The 19,168-nt window shown below is 35.0% G+C and overlaps 3 protein-coding genes across 7 annotated transcripts; 1 reads left to right on the top strand and 2 right to left on the bottom strand.

Annotated features, from left to right (window-relative positions):
• The first annotated feature begins 160 nt into the window (after positions 1-160).
• On the top strand, positions 161-8,899 carry LOC110636558 (AT-rich interactive domain-containing protein 4). Its single transcript, XM_021786318.2, has 15 exons — positions 161-1,405; positions 1,523-1,714; positions 2,293-2,346; positions 2,495-2,583; positions 3,094-3,367; positions 3,466-3,522; positions 4,413-4,444; positions 4,655-4,790; positions 4,963-5,136; positions 5,568-6,134; positions 6,333-6,470; positions 6,560-6,658; positions 6,921-7,021; positions 7,126-7,216; positions 8,456-8,899. Exons 1-15 carry the CDS (start codon positions 1,253-1,255, stop codon positions 8,549-8,551), a joined length of 2,253 nt encoding a protein of 750 aa, XP_021642010.2. The 5' UTR covers positions 161-1,252; the 3' UTR covers positions 8,552-8,899.
• Positions 8,900-8,977: 78 nt separating this feature from the next.
• LOC110636559 (uncharacterized) lies at positions 8,978-13,928 on the bottom strand. Of its 2 annotated transcripts, none has more exons than XM_058129796.1 (8): positions 13,790-13,928; positions 11,791-12,638; positions 11,487-11,579; positions 11,239-11,334; positions 10,996-11,061; positions 10,227-10,292; positions 9,901-9,969; positions 8,978-9,520 (listed from the first exon to the last, which is right to left on the bottom strand). In XM_058129796.1, exons 2-8 carry the CDS (start codon positions 12,544-12,546, stop codon positions 9,092-9,094), a joined length of 1,575 nt encoding a protein of 524 aa, XP_057985779.1. In that variant the 5' UTR covers positions 12,547-12,638; positions 13,790-13,928; the 3' UTR covers positions 8,978-9,091. The 2 variants fall into 2 exon arrangements, with proteins under 2 accessions (XP_057985779.1, XP_057985780.1); XM_058129797.1 differs by lacking the exon at positions 13,790-13,928 and adding an exon at positions 13,498-13,720.
• A 740-nt stretch (positions 13,929-14,668) lies between these two features.
• LOC110636557 (uncharacterized) lies at positions 14,669-18,561 on the bottom strand. Of its 4 annotated transcripts, none has more exons than XM_021786313.2 (5): positions 18,207-18,561; positions 16,899-17,808; positions 16,424-16,624; positions 15,898-16,093; positions 14,669-15,117 (listed from the first exon to the last, which is right to left on the bottom strand). In XM_021786313.2, the coding sequence occupies exons 2-5, from the start codon at positions 17,760-17,762 to the stop codon at positions 14,933-14,935; spliced, it is 1,446 nt and encodes a 481-aa protein (XP_021642005.2). In that variant the 5' UTR covers positions 17,763-17,808; positions 18,207-18,561; the 3' UTR covers positions 14,669-14,932. The 4 variants fall into 4 exon arrangements, with proteins under 4 accessions (XP_021642005.2, XP_021642006.2, XP_021642007.2 ...); XM_021786314.2 differs by having other exon boundaries at positions 16,899-17,803; positions 18,314-18,561; XM_021786315.2 differs by having other exon boundaries at positions 16,899-17,776; positions 18,314-18,561.
• Between the last annotated feature and the right edge of the window lie 607 nt (positions 18,562-19,168).

Genomic DNA, 19,168 nt, shown 5'->3' with positions numbered 1-19,168 from the left:
AATTAATTATCCAATACTACTGCACGCAGACGCAGTAATATTTGATTGATGATCACAGATTCATAATGCAATTATGGGATCGTTTTCAAATTCAAGCACAAAACCCAAAAAGAAAAGAAATGGATGCATTGACACTGACAAGAATGAGCAAACTTGACGAGAATCTTCCAAGTCCCCTTTGGTTTCGTTCCCAGAAAACCCAAGAACTGAAAAGAGCTTCTCATTAAGCAAGTCAAGAAAATAATATACAGATTGAAGTGAATAAATATATATAGTTAGAAAGATGTATATATTAATCTTTTAGAACACGGTAACATGATGTTGTTGTTTGTTGGGTTTTTATTGTCCGAATCTTGTGGGCAAAAAGTCATATGCACGCACCCGATTGTTTTGATTTGAAAAGCTATCCAATCAAATGTGAAACAAAAGCACAAAAGCTCATTTTAATTAATTAATTAATTATTGGTAATTAGATGGATCCTATGATTTGTTTTTGGGTTATTTCTCGTTTGTCGAAAAAGAAAAGATTATAGGAAATGGGAAATTTTTTTTTAATTAATGTGTATTGTTTTTGTTTTGACCCGATTGGGTGTGGAAACTGTAGTAAAAAACTGACACTTTCTCTGAAAGAAAAAGGTCTTAGATTGATTGTCAATTAAAACATTTACTAGTCCTATTCCCAATTTATTTATTGCGTGACTCTATTTTGTGGATGATTTTGATTTTTTTTTTTTTGGTTCGGTGCGTGAGGGAGATTTTTATTAGAGAAAGAAAGAGATGTCTTTTCGGGTTTTCATGAGATTTCTTTATTACTAGTGCTATTTAGGGTTCCTTGACTTTACTCTTGTTATTCTCCTTCCAGTTTTTGGTTTTCGATTCTGTTCTTGGGTTGCTTCAGTTCTGGGTTTTCTTTTTTTTTTTTTCTTCTAATTCCGTAGTTTTGCCTCGTTTAACCCATTTAGATTGCTAGATTTTATTATTCTTCTTCTCATCTGGGTCCTTGGGTTCTCTTCAATTTCAGACTGTTTTTTAGGTCTGCTTTTAAGGGTTCCTTTGCTAAAGTTTTGGGCTTTTGCTGAAATTTTTAATCTGGGATCCATAGATTTCTAGTGAATTTTAGGGTTTTGTTGTTGATTTGATTGTGTAGCGGTATTAAGGTTTTGGGAGGCATTGGTGCAATTGGCTCTGCTATCCGGCGAAGTGGTTACTCTCTTAATTTTGAATATATATTGAGGGGTCTTGGCATGTATGCATGATGTTTCATGCTCAAGGTCCTTCAAGGAATCATTGCAGTCTCCTTGCAGTCCTCTCTACCAAAACCCCTGATAGTAAGCAGAAGCAGCCTCCCTCTGGTGATAAACCCAGATACCCTTTTCCTGAACTTGCTTCTTCTGGGCGTCTTGAGGTATGCTTTTACATCTGTGGTTCTATATTTGCATTTATGATAATGGACATTTAATTTTATCGTTAACTTTTGTTTGTAAAGCTTTTAGCGTTTTCTTATGCATACGTTTGAATGCAGGTCCAGTCACTGACTAATCCAGGCACTGATGAATTCCAGCGAGTGCTTCAGTCATCGGAGCCCAATATTGTGTACTTGCAAGGAGAGATAATTGAAGATGGTGAAGAAATTGGTTCCCTGAGATGGGGAGATGTTGACTTGTCCACTTCAGAAGCCTTATGTGAATTATTTGGTTCCACATTGCCCGCCACAGTGAGTGATTCTTATCAGATTTCGAAGTCATGTTTCTGGCTTCTTTAAATCAATGACAAGAACTTTATTCCTGGTTCTACAATGATATGATGTAATCACCAACAAATTGCTAATACCATGCACTAGAATTGAGTGGGAGTTTTATTTGTGTGTTGTGCCATGGACATTTTAGTTGAATAAGTACAAGTAGATGCTTGGTTTTCAAATTCATTGTTTGATCCTTGATCTTATATTTTATACTTTAATTAAAATTTATGTATATATCTTGAGCAGATGCATGATGCTCTTGGCTTCCAAAAATATCAAGAAAGAAGCTTTAGTGAAGACAATTTGTCTACTTAATTACTGTTTTGACAAGGTTGATTTGATAGATAAATGCCATGTGTCATGTTTTATATAACAGGAGGTGGACTAAATTTTAATCCAATGAGATTTTTCATGAACTGACAATTTCTTATAATTAATATTTGCTGATAGTTAATGCTTTCTTTTACCCCAATGATATGCTTGCTAGAGCCTGATTATATTGGACATTATTTGTAGCATTTGAACTAATCTATCATCAAATGTTTGTACAGGTTTATTTAGAGATTCCAAATGGTGAAAAATTGGCTGAGGCACTTCACTCCAGGGTATGCATGCATGTATTTGTATATGTGCCTGTTTATGTGTATGCATGCACTTGATGTTTAAACTGAATTGCCAAGTAGCATTCTGAAGCTGGAATTCGCATGTCTTTCTCATCGATAATTATTGACCTGGGGTTTTTTGCTATGGCAGGGTGTTCCCTATGTTATATATTGGAAAAATACACTTTCATGTTATGCAGCTTCACACTTTCGTCAAGCTCTATTGTCAGTGGTACAAAGGTATGATCGTGTACGACTATATATTAACATATAGAAAAAACACAGTAGGTTTCTATGCCACTATATGTGATCAGCATCTGTTATTTTTTCTCACTGGTCAATGTTGTGAAGTAACAAAGAGATTAGAGCTAATGGAAGTATTTGGTAGTGATGTAAAGAATTTTTCTCGTGATTATCGGTCTGTTCCAGCTGGATACTTTAAAAAATGAGAGATTATTCAGTACTTCTGGTACTGGCATACTGAAAAGTAGTGCCCCTTGCACTTTTATACATGTGGGGCCTTCCACTAATCATGGGTGGTGGATCCTATTCCTACATTTATGTGAGTAAAGGAGCATTGCTCCTGGTATCTTATAATTTCCCCTGAAAAAGGGTTCTATGGCCTAAGATTGTATGCTTAAGATATGAATGCTTATATAATTTATTCTAGATTCTTCTTTGGAAAGCATTATGACATGCTTGTCTTTAGTTATTAAAAATAATAGTTCTGTGCTCTCTTGTGGTTTGCAGTTCTTGCAGCCATACGTGTGATGCATTCCAACTTGCTCATGCATCCTTTAGGCTCTACTGTGTCAGAAACAACAGTGTCTTAACTTCCAATGGCCAAAAAGTTAGTGGTAAACCTGGACCACGCTTACTTGGGGATCCACCAAAGATTGACATTACTCTTCCTGAGGCGGATGTTCAGGATGAAGAAAGTTCTTCTGGGTCACTTCCTGCTATAAAGATATATGATGATGATGTGACCATGAAATTTCTTGTTTGTGGGCTTCCATGCACACTGGTATTTTGGTGTTTGTAGCGTTTAGTTTATTTAGTTTTGTTTCCCGTTTCAATAATTAATGGTGCCATTTATGTACTGGTTGTCTGCTTTGTCATCAGGATGCGTGCTTATTGGGATCATTGGAAGATGGACTAAATGCTCTCTTAAACATTGAAGTGAGTTCAACGTCAGCTCATGTCAACATAATACATATAGACTAGAATGATTTAAATGAATTATTTTTCTATATTTATACAATATCGGATCATTCACATAAGTTATATATTATATTTTCTTAAATTCAAATTATATTAGATTAAGGTTAATTACATATATTAATTTATTATCTTTTATGTACACAAAAAAGTAAATATGAAACTCACAAATGTAATGCATTCACTAAAATAAAATACAAAAAAATCACTTTTTTGAGTTAGTTTCTGGAAAGAGCTCTTTTTATATACATAATTATATATAATATATTACCTTGAAGGCTGCAAAGAGGCTATCAAATGATATTGAAGCCAGCACGTCCATTTTTGTTTCCTCATTCTTTTCTTTTACTCCCTAGAATATAATGCAATTTAGTCATCAACTTTCCATATCTGAATATATCAAACAGATCAACGCCAATGTAGTTGACCAATTTGATTACCTTCACTTGCCAAGTTGTGTGAAGTTATTAATTTAATTTGACACAGACTGGAAAAGCCACCATAACTAATATAGAAGGAAAAAAAAAGAAAAAAAAAAAAAAAAACCTTAGCTGATGGGTATCACGTTTGTGTCATCCTTACTGAGGATGAGAACAATAATTTGACGCACATCTATTTTTAAAAAATGCTACATATTTTCAAGTATATTGGTTTGGAATTGGATTTTTGCTTATTATGAAATTGTTGCAAGGTTTTCTGTCTAGTATGTTTGGGAAATTATTTTACAAAAAAAAAAAGCACATTTATATAATTTGTACTGAAGTGCTTTACTTTGTGTTAATTCCTTTATATTCTATGTTTTTTGTTTTCTTTTTTCTTAATTCTTTTTTACCATGATGATGTTGTTGCAGATTCGTGGAAGTAAACTTCATAATCGGACAAGGTACATTATTTTGACTCTTGTTTCTTGCTTTATAATGCTATATTTCTTTCTGGTTTGAGTGGGACAATATTAGTGATTGGAACCATTATTTCTTTCAAATTTCTTTCAAGATACAGCACCTTCTTCAACATATGATTTTTTTTTTTCTTTTCCCCCATTTATCACTTAGCCGATCCCAACTTTGCTCACAGATGTTATTTTTATTTGCAGTGCTCCACCACCTCCTCTACAGGCAGGAACATTTTCTCGTGGTGTAGTGACCATGCGGTGTGATTTATCTACCTGTAGTTCAGCTCATATATCTCTTCTAGTATCTGGCAGTGCACAGACTTGTTTTAATGATCAGGCAAGGATAAATTGTCGTTTCTAGAGTTTCTGGCTGTCTTCTTACCTCTTTGTCTAGGTTCTTGTATGATTTTAGCACTTCTTTTGTCTTGGTTTTCATCCAAGTTGGTATATAGTTCTGATGGCTGATGCTTTCTTGTATTTTTTTTCCTGGGTGGGGTTTGTTGGTTTAGCTTTTGGAGAATCATATCAAGAATGAGCTTATAGAGAATAGTCAGCTGGTCCATGCACTGCCTACCTCTGAGGAAAGCAAATTGCCTACTTCTGAGCCTCGGAAATCTGCATCTATAGCTTGTGGAGCAAGTGTTTTTGAAGTTTCCTTGAAGGTTCCTACATGGGCTTCACAGGTGACATTCTCTTATTTATACATTTCTGTAGAAAGTTAAACTGGCACATTTATGATTGGTATAAGAACTTGGTTTGCATATTTCTTCATGTAGCATTTAATGCTTGTTAATTTCACCTTTTATTGGGCTAATTTTTCAAATGTGGGAATTACTTCTTCGTGATGTTCCTTGTAGAGGGAGAACTTGCTATGATGGCTAAGGAAAAGAAGTTGCTGTAAATTGGCCTGATTATTGTTTCTTCCTCTTCTTGAAGGATTTTATTTTGTTTGATATTGGTAGGCAGAAATTAATCATCATGAGAGATAACCAATCATCATAACATTTTGAATCAAGGGAGCCAGGATGATTATGCTGTGCTTTGAGAAATGTGCAAAAAATGTTTTGAATTCTGCTTTTATTTAAACTTATCCCTGTTATGATTGCAATTGCAGGTTTTGAGGCAACTGGCACCAGATGTTTCTTACCGCAGCATAGTTATGCTAGGAATTGCTAGCATTCAGGGATTGTCTGTGGCTTCCTTTGAGAAAGATGATGCAGAACGCCTCCTTTTCTTTTGTTCAAAGGAAGGCAAAGAACTATATGCTAACAACTTAGTTCTCACTAAGCCTCCTAGCTGGTTGATACCTCCTGCACCTAGTCGAAAAAGATCTGAGCCATACAGAGAAACTAAACCTTTCACTTCTATTGGACATGAACGAGAAAATGGAGGAAATCTTAAACAGAAACTGAATGTTGCTGCAATGAGGCCAATCCCTCACACTCGGTGTCATAAGATGTTGCCTTTTTCTGGATTTTCTGAGGGCGAAAGATATGATGGAGATCAAGGAAAGCCTAATTTGCCAGTTCCTCCTGCAAAGCATGGTGTTGTTGGCCCAGCTCCTGTCTCTCATCGGAAATCTCTGTCTAGCTCTTATCAGGCTCAGCAGATTATTTCTCTAAATCCATTGCCTCTAAAGAAACATGGTTGTGGCAGAGCACCTATACAAGTTTGCTCAGAGGTAAAAGTCATTTTTCTGTTCTCTACTTGTATTTGGTTTTTTATACACTTTTCTGTGTGCATGTATAGTTATTGAAGCATTTGGACTTGTTACATTTTAATTTGATTCAGGGCTTCTTCTTCCTCTCTTTAAAATCTGTAGGTCTCAAACTCTCTCTTTATCTAACATTTGCCCCCACTTGTGTTAATTCTCTGACAGGAGGAATTTTTGAGGGATGTGATGCAGTTCCTGATCCTTCGCGGACATACTCGCCTTGTTCCACAGGGTGGACTGGCTGAGTTTCCTGATGCCATCCTTAATGCAAAACGCCTGGACCTTTTCAACTTGTATAGAGAGGTAAGATCTTTAGTGTGCTATACTGCTGTATATGATCCAAATCCGCCAGGTTAAACAAATTGAAAAAGGGGAGAAAACTAAGTTTTCAGGTTGTTTCAAGAGGAGGCTTTCATGTTGGGAATGGCATCAACTGGAAAGGACAGGTTTTCTCAAAGATGCGCAATCATACATTGACCAATAGAATGACTGTATGGTTCCTTATAATTACCTATAATTCTTTCTAGTTTTTCATGTTGATAATTTACAGATGCTTTACGTACTCGTAAGCTTTAGAGTTTGTGGCAGTGTTGGAAGGCTTGGCCTAAACTATGAGTACCATAAATATGTTGAAATTTTTACAATTAAGCATTAGAGAACGGCAATTTAATGCTTCCCAAACTAATAGTGAACTGCTTGTCATGTACCATTTTGGAGTAACTTTATGCTTTTTGTCTGCTTAATGATTACTAGGGTGTTGGCAATACATTGAAAAGACATTACGAAACTTACCTTTTAGAATATGAGTTAGCCCATGATGATGTAGATGGAGAATGCTGCCTGTTGTGTCACAGGTCTGTCTGTCTGTCTCTCTCTCTCTCTCTCTCTCTCTCTCTCTCTCTCTCTCTATGCACACACACAACAGAGTACTAACACGCCAGTGTTCATGCTTGTGCAGTAGTGCAGCTGGTGACTGGGTGAACTGTGGAATATGTGGTGAATGGGCTCATTTTGGCTGTGACAGGAGGCAGGGGCTTGGCGCATTTAAGGTATGGTTGTGTTGATCAAGTTTTTCTTATAATTGGGCATTGTTTGGTGTGATTATTTTCGCTTAACAATCCCAATCAGCTCCTCTCACGGTGGAGGAATAGATAATGACTATTTATGGTGGCACGAATGGTTATCTTGATTCATTTGAAATCGGACAAGGAAAGTTCTTGTTGAGTTACATGCTATATCATTTGGGAATTGGGTTAATGTAAAATAACCAAAAGCAAGAACCATTTTTATAAAAGGCATAAGCTCAATTTATTCCATCTACTTTTTGGGAATGTCCAATTTAGTCTATTTTTAACTTTTGGTCTAATTTTACCCTTCTAATTTTAGTTTATGTCCAATTTAGCCTAATTTGCAACCCACTAACCATTGGTGCGTGAGTTTTTTTTTTTTTAAATATTTTTAATGTTAACTACTTAGTTAATATTTTTTAATGTTAATTAAATAATTATAATTAGTTAACTTTTTATATTTAACTTTTTATATTTAACTTTTTAATATTAATTAATAATATGAAAAAATAATATTTTATATTTTTAATTTTTTATTATAATTTTCTAATTTTAATTAAGAAAATGAAAATATAAAATAATTAAATATAAAATAATATTTTTATTTTAAATAATTAAAATTAATTATAATCATAATTTTTAATTTTAATTAATTATATGAAAATAAAAATATTTTTCTATTATTTTTCAATTTAATTTATTTATTTTTAATTAATGAAATATAAAAATAATATTTTTGATATTTAATTTAATTAATTATAAAAATAAAAATAACATTTTAATATTAAAAAATAAAAAAATAGTTAAAATATTAAAAAGTGGCGCATGCATATCAATTGGGTCAATTTGAACGTAAACCAAAAATAAAAGGGTTGAATTAGATCAAAAGTTGAAAATGGGCTAAATTGGACATTCCTAAAAAATACAGGGGGCAAATTGAACTTATTTCCTTTTTATAAATAATTATATATATTTAGCTTGACCTATGTAGCATCTCGTCTGGTGCTCTTGCTACCATTTATCAGTGATGAAATTGTTTCAAGGGAGAAAATAATTGCCATTCATTAAATCATAATTATTCATCCATACTGCACATTGGTCAAATGCTTAAGCATGCACAACTTTGTGTTTCATTTTGTGCTTTATTTTTCATTTCCATTTGCGCAGATCAGCAAATTGCATTAGATTCCCGTTTCTAACATTGATGGTGGTGAATGACAGGATTATGCCAAGACAGATGGATTGGAGTACATTTGTCCCCACTGCAGCGTTGCAAATTTCAGAAAGAAATCCCAGAAAACATCAAATGGATATTAACAGGCCTTGAGGCCCTTGACCCACATTCTACTTTTCTTACTCTTTCATCTTATTTTGTTTCTTTTCTTTTCCCATATAAATGCATAAGTAGGAATGTAATTATTGTATTGTATCCTTCCCCCCCACCCATTGTTGTTTCCATATAGATTAGGCCATTAAGAAGGTTCTCCAATTTTTCCCTCTTCATCTGTCCTATGCTCTGGAAAGAGCCATTTCGAGGAAGAGTAATTGTAGAATATAATATATTTTTTAAAATTAATTCAGTGAGGTAGTTTTCTCAACTATATATAAGATTATATGAAAAATCAGTGGAACAGAATAGAATGGTTCTCGTTCTGCCTTTTATTATTTCTGTGAAATGCTTGTTGATAATTCCTTTACTAATAATTCAGGTGAATCCTAAGTAACCCAGTGTCAAAGCAACAGTGAACAAATTGCACTGCAAAAGCTTTATTAAAGTTTAGAATTTCTCATCTAAATGGTTTCAGCTTCAAAATTTGATTCATGATTAGATTATTAAAGTACTGTTTTAGGGTTTGATTATCTGAGAAAATTATTCTTTGCCTTCTCTCCTTTGACCATCCCATTGCACACATTTGAAATGTTGCCTTTGCTGAGCTGCTCGGTCATAATATTGTCATCGTTTGACACTTGATGGGTCTCGGTGCCAGAAAAGCTGCAGTTTCTACTGCGGCTGATGCTGTTGCTATGAACAAGATCATTGGCAAAGCTAATTTTCTGCTCCTCTTCAGATCCATTGCATGATAACGGTGCCTTTCCCCTGGAGATGGCAGTAGCTAAATCGATGGGCATGAGGCAGAGGCCTTTGCTTTGAAGATATTGAATGGCAGTAGTCAAATTGGATTCCATGAGCTTAAGCACTTCTTGCTCAAAGGCAACTTCGTCTGGAGATGGAGAAATATCAATTCCCAAACCAGCTGATGGTGCGAGTGACAGACTGTTAGAACCCTAAAAATAAACCCAGATGGTAGAAATATTAGAACACTACAAGACAGCAGCGATTTTGTGATCGAGAATCACCTCAGTGGCGATATTTAAGTTAAGCTCATTATACAAAATTATCTTTTTTTGTCTAACATGCAGATACTTCCTCTAGGAAAAATTATCTTACGCCTAATACAGTCAAATATATATAAGCCCTAGTTTTAGCATTGTAACCCCTAAACTGCTTACTATGAAGAATATCATAGGGCATGGTTCTGTCTCAGGACTTTTCACACATTGGAGGTGGCATTCCCTTGGGCGGTTTAGAAAGCCACTTTTCAGTTGGTCAACAGTACACTTGTTTTTAGTTCAAAAGAAGAGGTTAAATGTACTTAATGCAATACCTCAACTTGAACATCTGTGATGAGAGGAATGATTGCTCCTGCTGCTCCTACTCTGCTCATGCTAAGTACCTGTATATTGATGTAACCATGTGAAAATAACATCCCAACTCACTTCCTTGAACTATAACTTAAAATTTTCACTCATATCATGAGAATGGATTAACCTCATCCCAACCCCCACAGCCAACCGGGAGCAAAAAAAGTTATGACTAATCCTAAGAAAGCAAAAAGGAACCACCTACAAATTATCTTTGAAAACTGAAAGCAAAACAAGCCTGATTACAACGACAAATCCTATAAATATGTTGTAAAATAGATTATCATACCTTGACTTGGAGCTGAAGAAATTTGACATACTCTATGATCTCGTCAAGCATAGATGCCTTATCAATCTGCAAACCAAGGATAAAGCTAACTATTCTTATTCATTGCATGAATTAGCTGGTTATACTAGCCATCAGTGCTTGTGCATGTTTAAAGGTGAACTACTGGACAGATAATTTCATATTCCCATATCCCTTTTTTCAATGGTTTTCTAATATGTAGCCCATATCCGATTATACCAGAACTATCATGTAATATAAACCACTGAAATTCTTAAAACCAAATATGTAAAAGCTTGTCTAATTGAGCCCACTATATGCAAAGGATCAATACTTGAGAGGCTGAATCTGATGTGAAAGACAACACAACCAGATTGCTGTTTGCACAAATTTGAAGGTTAGTGATTTTGGAAAAGGTGAGTTTTCGTACTTTCTTTTCATTCTTTTGATCAGATGTTCTTAGAAAAACTATCATTTCTTCAACAGTCTCGAGGCATTTCAGCAATTTAGGACTACTATGAAGCTGAATCATTCAGTTCAATATGGGGGTCATAAGGATCTAGATATTTGACTTGAAAGCATAAATGAAGCTAAAAGTAAAACGACATATGATCATATCAAGAGATCTTATTTTTATGCCTAGTGATGCAAAACAAAAAATAAACATCTACATTGTTTACCATAACAAACACTTAAATTTACTGAAAGTTTTGAACATGCAGATCCATTACAGTTTATTTATTGACTATAGCAGAACCAAAGAAAATATTACCTTGCTAGAATTAGGAACAAGTTCTTGCAGATTCTTCATCCTTTCAGCAATTTTTTCCCTCCGAAGCTGAGCAGTTAGATGTTGTTAAGACAAAAATTATGAACATTTGTGTCTGAAAAACTACCAGCAAATTCAATTGCTTGTGACATGTCAACCTCAAGGTCCAACATTGTGAAGCCCATGCTTGAAGATAACAAATTAATAAACTACTTTTAATTACAAGAACCTATGAGAAAGACTAACCCTTTCAGCTATACTGTGTGGATCAGTAGCCTGGCCACGGCGTGCCCTTACACGAGGCTTTACAGTTCTGTCACAAGCAGGAGCAGCTGATGTAGTCTGCAATTGAAAATGTAAGCTTGGTTTGTATAAAGCTTAATGGGATTCCCTTCATTCATTTCTAGCAGCTGATAGGACTAGCAGTCACATTTGTTAATTGACAAGTGATGAGTCTATGGAAAAGCAAGAGAAAACTTAAGTATAACTAGCACCTGTGAAAGAAACAATGCTTCATTTGTCGCCATTGTTATATTTGGCCCAGCTGTGAAAGAAGAGAATGGATAACTTTGCAAATCTTCCTTATCCTGCAAGATTACATATAAAAGAAAAACAAAATTACTGAAATTCTTGACTTCAGAAAACTAATTGAGAAATGGTTTGACTCCACTGTAAATTATTGACTTTGTTTTTTCTGAAAAGCATCTCGACTGCAAGAGACCAGGTAACTCCATCTTATGCAGCTAATTTTCTAAAAATCCTATGAGTTCAAATGAAACCAGATATGATAGCTAATACCTTTGTTGTGACTGTAGCAGACAACTTATCAAGTTGCAGAATTTGATCCATGCTAACATGCCTCTTCCTCATAAAGTCACTTTCGTCATCCAAATTTCCTTCTTGAACACCAAATTGCTGCACCATGTCTTGTCCCATCAGAGCAGATATAGAAGAAACACCCTCATGTGATGCTGAAGGCCACACTTTTGCCATTGATAGATTATGCATATCTTTGATGGACCTGTGATACTCAAATTGTTCACTGTCAAGGCCATCGTGTCCAACATTGCCTGCCTCAGTAAGGGAAACCTCAGTAAGGGAAAGAGACGATGTTAATTCATCAACCACTGGAAGCTGCTTTGGATAACTAAGATTCAATGACGCCAGTGTGGGAAGAGATGTGTCATATTGCAGGCCGACACTTCCAACTTTTAAGCTGCCATTCATTGTTGGGGAGACTTTGCCCCTGCAGTTTTGACTGACCTTTTGCAATTGAGCGTTCCCAGAAATTAGACATTTGTCAACAGCATAATTTGACTCACTACCAAGAGTGAGTGGTGACTTATCTGGAGTGTGTATACACTCCACGCTTGGTTTTGAACTAATCATACTTAAGGGTGGGTTTCCTTTGTCATTTTCATATAGTCTAATTGAGGCAGGAAGCAGCAAATTCAGTTGACCAGTTTCACTGTAGCCCCAAGATGATTTTTCCTTAAAATCTCCATCTGCCCATGATGCAGAAGGGAAATAAAGATCAATATACTCATCCATCATTAATTGCTATCCAGTTCTCCAATGAAATTCAAAACACTCAGCTCCTTCCCAGCAGAAACTCCTTTCTTTCTCTTTATGTGTCAGAACTCGAACTGCAAATGGTAATAAGTAATTCTAAATTATATATATAAGAATATATAATATAATATATGAAGAATATAGTGTAATATTATGTAATGCAAGTTCCAAAAAGCAAGGTGCAGTACATAAGAATATAATCTTCCAGAAGCAATTCACAATTGCTGAATTAAGACATGCCCACAGAATACCAGGTAATAAGGATCAAAGATATATGCAGAGCAGAAAAGTTAGATGAAAAATGACTCGGCCATTTCTAAATGTGGCATAAAGCACTTTCGGTCATTTGCAGTAACTTCATGCTTGGCATAGTTAAAAACTCTTTCCTCCATTATAGATTGTTCCAAGAACAGTATCAAATTTAACCCTCCAGATGTTTTGACAATTAGATGCAAGTAAATAAACTCAAATTATTTTAAATATTGAAACTGTAGAGTACAGTTTCTGTATTATTAAGCCAAAAAAGAAAAAGAAAAACCATTCAGAAAATGGTGAAGAATATATAACAGAGAGAAAAGATAATTGACCACTGGAGCAATTAATACTTCAATGTCTAATTGTGCTACTAAAAATCAAGCATTTCAAAACAATTACGAAAATATATATATAAAAAAAAGATATTTAGAGAACAAAAAGAAGTCATTTTGGCATAAAAATTCTTCACCACAATTCCATTAAACACATGATAATAAATAATAATGAAATAATCAACAAAACAGAGTCGCATTTAAGCATAGTACTCCACCACCATCAACTAAAACAAGAAGAAGAATTTCAGACACAACGCACAAAAACCCTTTTTCCCCCTTTCTCCTTATTCACTACTCCAGAAAAATCTCAACAAAATGAAGTTCAAAAAAAAAAAAAAAAAACCTTTCTGAGAGCAGTTTGATCGAGCGTAGTGTCAAGAGTAATCAATCAATCATGTTATCCCAGAAAACCAAAGCTATAATCATATAAAGCCTTCAGAAATCGGCTCTTCATTTTTTTTTTTTGGTATTCACAAGCAAATTATTGTTCAATAATTCAAGGAAACAGTTCATGCAAACAGTTTGTCCAGCTAAAACAAAACAAAACAAAACCATGATTAAACTGCATCAAAGACCATCATTCAAGCTACACACAGAGAGAAAATTAAAAGAGAGAAGAGTAGTAGTCTCAGTACCCATTAATTACTAAGCAAAAGCTTCCTTTTTTCACTTCTCCAGCTAGAGAGAGAGAGCAGCCAAAAAAAGTAGTTTCTCTTTTGACAATGAAACCGCTCATTTATTTATTTATTTATAACCAAAAACCAATTTTCGCTATAATTATTTATATTATGTTTTCTCAGGTGATACATGGCATTCATATATTGGGCCACGTCATCAGATTCTGTTCTTCTTCATGTTCGCTTCATTTTCGCTCCATTTTCGTCATCAGGCTAAACGTTTCAACCCGCTTTTACCAAATGCCGTCACTTGACATCCAAGCTGGTATTTTTGTTTCCACTTTTACCCTTATAATTGGCTGCCCACTTTCGAATTAAAATGATATAAACGTGTGCATTTTGGTCATTGTAAGCAAGACGTTTTAATTGCCCGGATAAGGCGGAGAAGTTTCGATTCCTTTGGAATTAGTGATTCTACTAAAGCGTAATGACGAAAATTTCCTCACCGTTTCAGGATGATTCGCCTCGCTCCAAAGATATTTTAGTAATTGACCAACACACGGCGGTTAAAGCCCGGGCTTTGGTCACTGTTCCAGCACACGCCATTGACTTTGTGGGCGCTTATAAATAATTTTCACATAATTGATTATTTAAATTTAATTTTTAGAAAAATTATTATTTAATTAAAATTAAGTAATCGAAAATAGATATATTATTTAATTCATATATATATATATTTTTATTCTTTAGTTTATACCAAGAAATACCAAGTGAAGTTGATCATCATACAATCATCTGTACATGTTCAAATCCAATAGTTGCGTATTATACAACTGTCCATTTACATCATGATAATGAGGATGTTGGTTACTTGCGAAGCACAATAATCAGATTGACTGAGAGCTCATAATAACTGAACATGTATGTTAACTTGTCTGTCACATGAATGTTTCTTCCCTTTGTGTGGGTTATATACCCAACAAAATTAGTGCCACTATACAATTCAGAGCGGGGGAATCAAGTTAAGGAGCAAGCGCAAATCTCAACCGCTGACAGATAAATGGCACACGCAAATAGAGACTTTAGATTGGATAGAGATAGAGACTTCACATCCATAAGCCAGTAGAGACAGGCCACATCAGAGAGCCTGGCAAGTGGCAACTAACACCTTAGACTAGAGTAGAGGTCTTCAAGGGCAGCATACAAGGGCTGGGCAGCTTTTGGTCTGTCCACGGTGCCAAGCAGAATGTCATTTGTAGTGAGATAAGGATCACCATAGAATTTTAGATTGGTATCCATCCTTGTTGCAACTACATTCCCTTCAAGTGATACTCCAACAAATGCCCCTGTTACAATTGCAAGAACACATGCTCAGTTATCCTCATTCCCAAAGTATCTGATTGCTGAATAAAATTGTGCAAAACTGATGTAAAACAAGCTCCGATACAAAATTGACATAGAGCAAGAAGAAAAAGAATAAAGAGAAACAAAATCACAAATCTTATTAAATGTCAACAATAATATCATAATAAACTCTCTCAACAAAATACCTAGACATAGGCATTTATAGTTTATCAACTAGTTTAGTTATAATTAATTAGGAATACTAAAAATCAAAACAAACTAAGAATATAAAACTAATCTTAACTAAAAATTCTAAATCTAATAGAATTCTAAATATAAATATATAAACTTTCTAATTTCACAATGAATAATTAAATTAAAATAATTCATAAATCTCATCTGCCTATACTGCATCACACATGCATCCCCCAATTACCAAAATGATGTGCATAGACAATAAATAGAGAATCACCAGTATCCAGAAAAATTGGGGTAAACATCAATGAAAGGCATCCATCATAATCAACTTCACTGATATTGTCACATTGTTTATTATTTTTACTATAGAGTAGCTAAACATAGATGGTGAAACATAAGCCTAGATTACACATCAAAGTCTCCGCAACTCAACTATGAAACCAGTATATTAAAACCCAGCATTAAGATTTTGTACCACTAAAAAGAATTTCACATTTCTAGGGTTAATAGTGCCATCCAAAAAACTAGCTTCATAAAGGGAAGTTTGTACTTCTAGTATTTAAAGGTTAGAACACAAACACTACCTTTGCTACAACTGTAAGTATAGCACATGCCAGAACCTCTATCTCCAGCCCGAAGATCTGCTTCCAGAACCCTCCCAATAGGGCCTGCTGCAGCACTGCAACCAGCTCCAAGAGAAAAATGCATGCGACTACAAAATGTCTTCACAGCTTTCATATCATGGAGGACAATTATAAAGTCCATGAGCTCACCTCCAATCTGGAAAATGGATAGGGAATACAAAATTCATCAAATGCAATAGAATATAGCATCACCACCAAGAGCTTACATTTAAAAAAACATATCAAAATCTTGAATTATTTAGAATATCAAGTTTAGCACAAGGAAGAGACTGAATTAATTAATTCTATCATAGAAAATGATAACAAAAAATATTTTCCTTCAGTTTCCTGGACAAAAATTTCCTGGAATTTCTTTTTTGCTACAGTAGCATTTATCTAAAAGAAGACTTCAGTATAATATGAAAAGGTATATGGTAGTATCAATCAAAAGTTGAAGATTGAGAAATTTCATGCAGTAAAACTTCACCTGAGCACCCCATCCTAAACCAACTGAGCATATTGCAGATGGAGCAGACCATGATCCACCAGACCTCCGAGCAATGACTAAACCAGTACCAAGTTTATAAGCAACCAACACACCAGCTTTGACAACAGTTAATATTGCCAAGCCTTTGGCTCCTTTCAGAACTGCTAGAGGTATGGACCTCTCAGGATTTAATCTAGCAACCTGCCCATTTCAGATAAGTCGACAAAATTGTTCAGATATAACAAACAAGTATACCTGCATCTCTAAAGCAGAAGAAGCTCAGGATAATCCTTGCATAAAAGAAGGGGGGGGGGGGGGGGGGGTGTTGGTGGTGTGGGATTGTTGGGGGAGGAGAAGGGAAGAGAAGGGAGGGAGGGAGAGGGAAGTAAACATGAATTAGGAATCTGAACTTGTGACAGAGCAGTAGAGCAATGCATTAAATATAAAGAAAACCTTGATGAAAACAGAATCACACCTGGGAGTAGCTTCTCAATGTATTTGATGCTTTGTATATCTCATGCTCCATGGACAAACCAACTGGAGGGTTCAACCATCCTCTTGTGCATGTCCAATCCATCACATCATGCTTTGCTGCTTGCACAGCATTGCTAATGGTATTGATGAGAATTCCTTGTAAGGGATCAAGCCTATCATAGCAGGAATCACAAACCCTCTGTGGATTCCTCTCCCTAAACTTCACGGGTAGCAAGCACCGTCCTTTTGAGCACGCTCTGCAAAAAATCCCACCACAAAATCGACAATGATGCCTTCCACGGGTAAGCGCTGTGAAGGGTGCAGTGCACTGCATGCAAACTGTAGTAGAACTATCTGGTAGCCACTCAGGGGGTTCAGCTTCTAACACCTCTTTATACGCACTATAGTTAATCCCACTTGGTTCCAAAAGTGGAGGGGCACTTGGAATGTAAACCGATGAATGCAAATATGTGTCCCCATTCTTTGCAGACCCAAGAAAGGAAACATTTGAACTTGGAAGTTGTTGATGCATGGAAACACTTGGGCCTTTGTTCCGCCCAGTTAAAATTGCAACTATCCCACTTAAAACATTTTTCAAGTTGACTTCTGGAGGCCTACTTATTTGCATTGTATTACAAGGATCCTCACTTGAATCATATCCCCCATCAATGAAGTCTTCAGACTCGAATGGAAACTGGATAGAAAAATCTTCTTTCGCAGACTTTGAGCCTAATTGGTGACCAGCCACACCTTTCGAGGCAGGCCATACAGAATTACCATACTCATCGACATGAGGGTATAGATTTTTCTCCTTTCCTTGCTTAGAAAGTGAAGCGAATGTAACTTTTCCTTCAAAAGTCGCCATATGTTACACCAAACCTGACCAATAGTTCAAAATAACAAGAGCTGCACTGCAGTCACCAAAGCTTACCTTTAAGGGACTTGAAAGGAAAAACCAGATAATAAATCGACAGGAAATTAAACTATTTAGCAGCAGAAAATATAATGATAGATTAAAGAAGGCAACGAAACCGATTTTATTATGAAGACTCCAATAAGCATATTACGATCAGAAAACAAAGAATCCAAATTAGATAAGAACCGTTACCCCTACTATTCAAAAGGTTCATAACCATGAGATTAATTGCCAGCTAATACAAAGAATACACAGAGAGAATAGAAAGAAACCAAGCTAATCGATTCCCAATCACAAACAAAAGCAGCTTTTAATTCACAAAACTGCACAAGTACAAAGCATGAATAACATTAATTCGCCTCTAATTAGGGTTTTTCAAAATTAAATGATTACCTTTCTTCCGGGTTATCTCATCTATTATTAGGAAGCTTAAGATCGAAGTTAAATTTTAAGAGAATCCAATGATTGAAAACTCGTGAATTGAGATTATACAACAATACCTTCTCCTACTGCAATAGATTCGATATGAGCTGAATTTTGGGGTTGTTTAATCGATAACGACGACGACAACCACAACCACCTCTTCCACACACCACCAAAACGAAAAACGAAGATGATGACCCAGAGTCGAGACACGTTACGGAATTTGCCCATTAATATTTTTGATGGATGTCTATTGGCGTCGGCCTTGCATTAGGATCCAACTCAGGAGGACCGAGACTGCGGATAACGTTTTAGGCACGCAAGGCTCAGGTCTTCCAGGTCGCACTCTCGCACTTCATGGGCTATTATTTGGGCCAGCACCTGGACCGGCTTACTGTAAAAGAAAAAGACTATAGTGCCCTCGACAAATGATGCGTGTTGTGGCGGGAAGAGAGACATGCTACAAAGGATAGGAAAGACCTTACGAAAACTCTATAACAGTATAATTTTCTTAAAACTCTAAAACCCAATTATACTGTGTTGGACAAGTTTAATTTAATATATTTTTAATTTTTTATATAATTTAACTCAAAAATTTTAATTTAAGTTTAATTTAACTTAAAAATAAAAAAAATTAAATTTCTTAATTTTTAAATTTAAAAAATTAATAAATTTTACTCATAAACTTTAATTTTTAAGCTAAATTAAATTTAATCTAAAATTTTTGAGGTAAATTAAACAAAAAATTAAAAATGAATACAAAAGCTGAATTGAACATTTTGTCATAATTTTATTTTGTTCTTTCTTTAAAAAAAAATCATTTGGTTCGCTTGCTAAAATTAATTATTTTATAATTTTACAGCTTTCATGACAAAATATATTAAATTTAATTTTAAATTAATTTTTAATATACTTTAATTAACATATTTAAT

This window comes from Hevea brasiliensis, chromosome 11, assembly GCF_030052815.1.
Source record: "Hevea brasiliensis isolate MT/VB/25A 57/8 chromosome 11, ASM3005281v1, whole genome shotgun sequence".
In the NCBI taxonomy this organism is placed as follows: Eukaryota; Viridiplantae; Streptophyta; class Magnoliopsida; order Malpighiales; family Euphorbiaceae; genus Hevea; species Hevea brasiliensis.
This window is presented reverse-complemented; position numbering and strand designations above follow the sequence as displayed.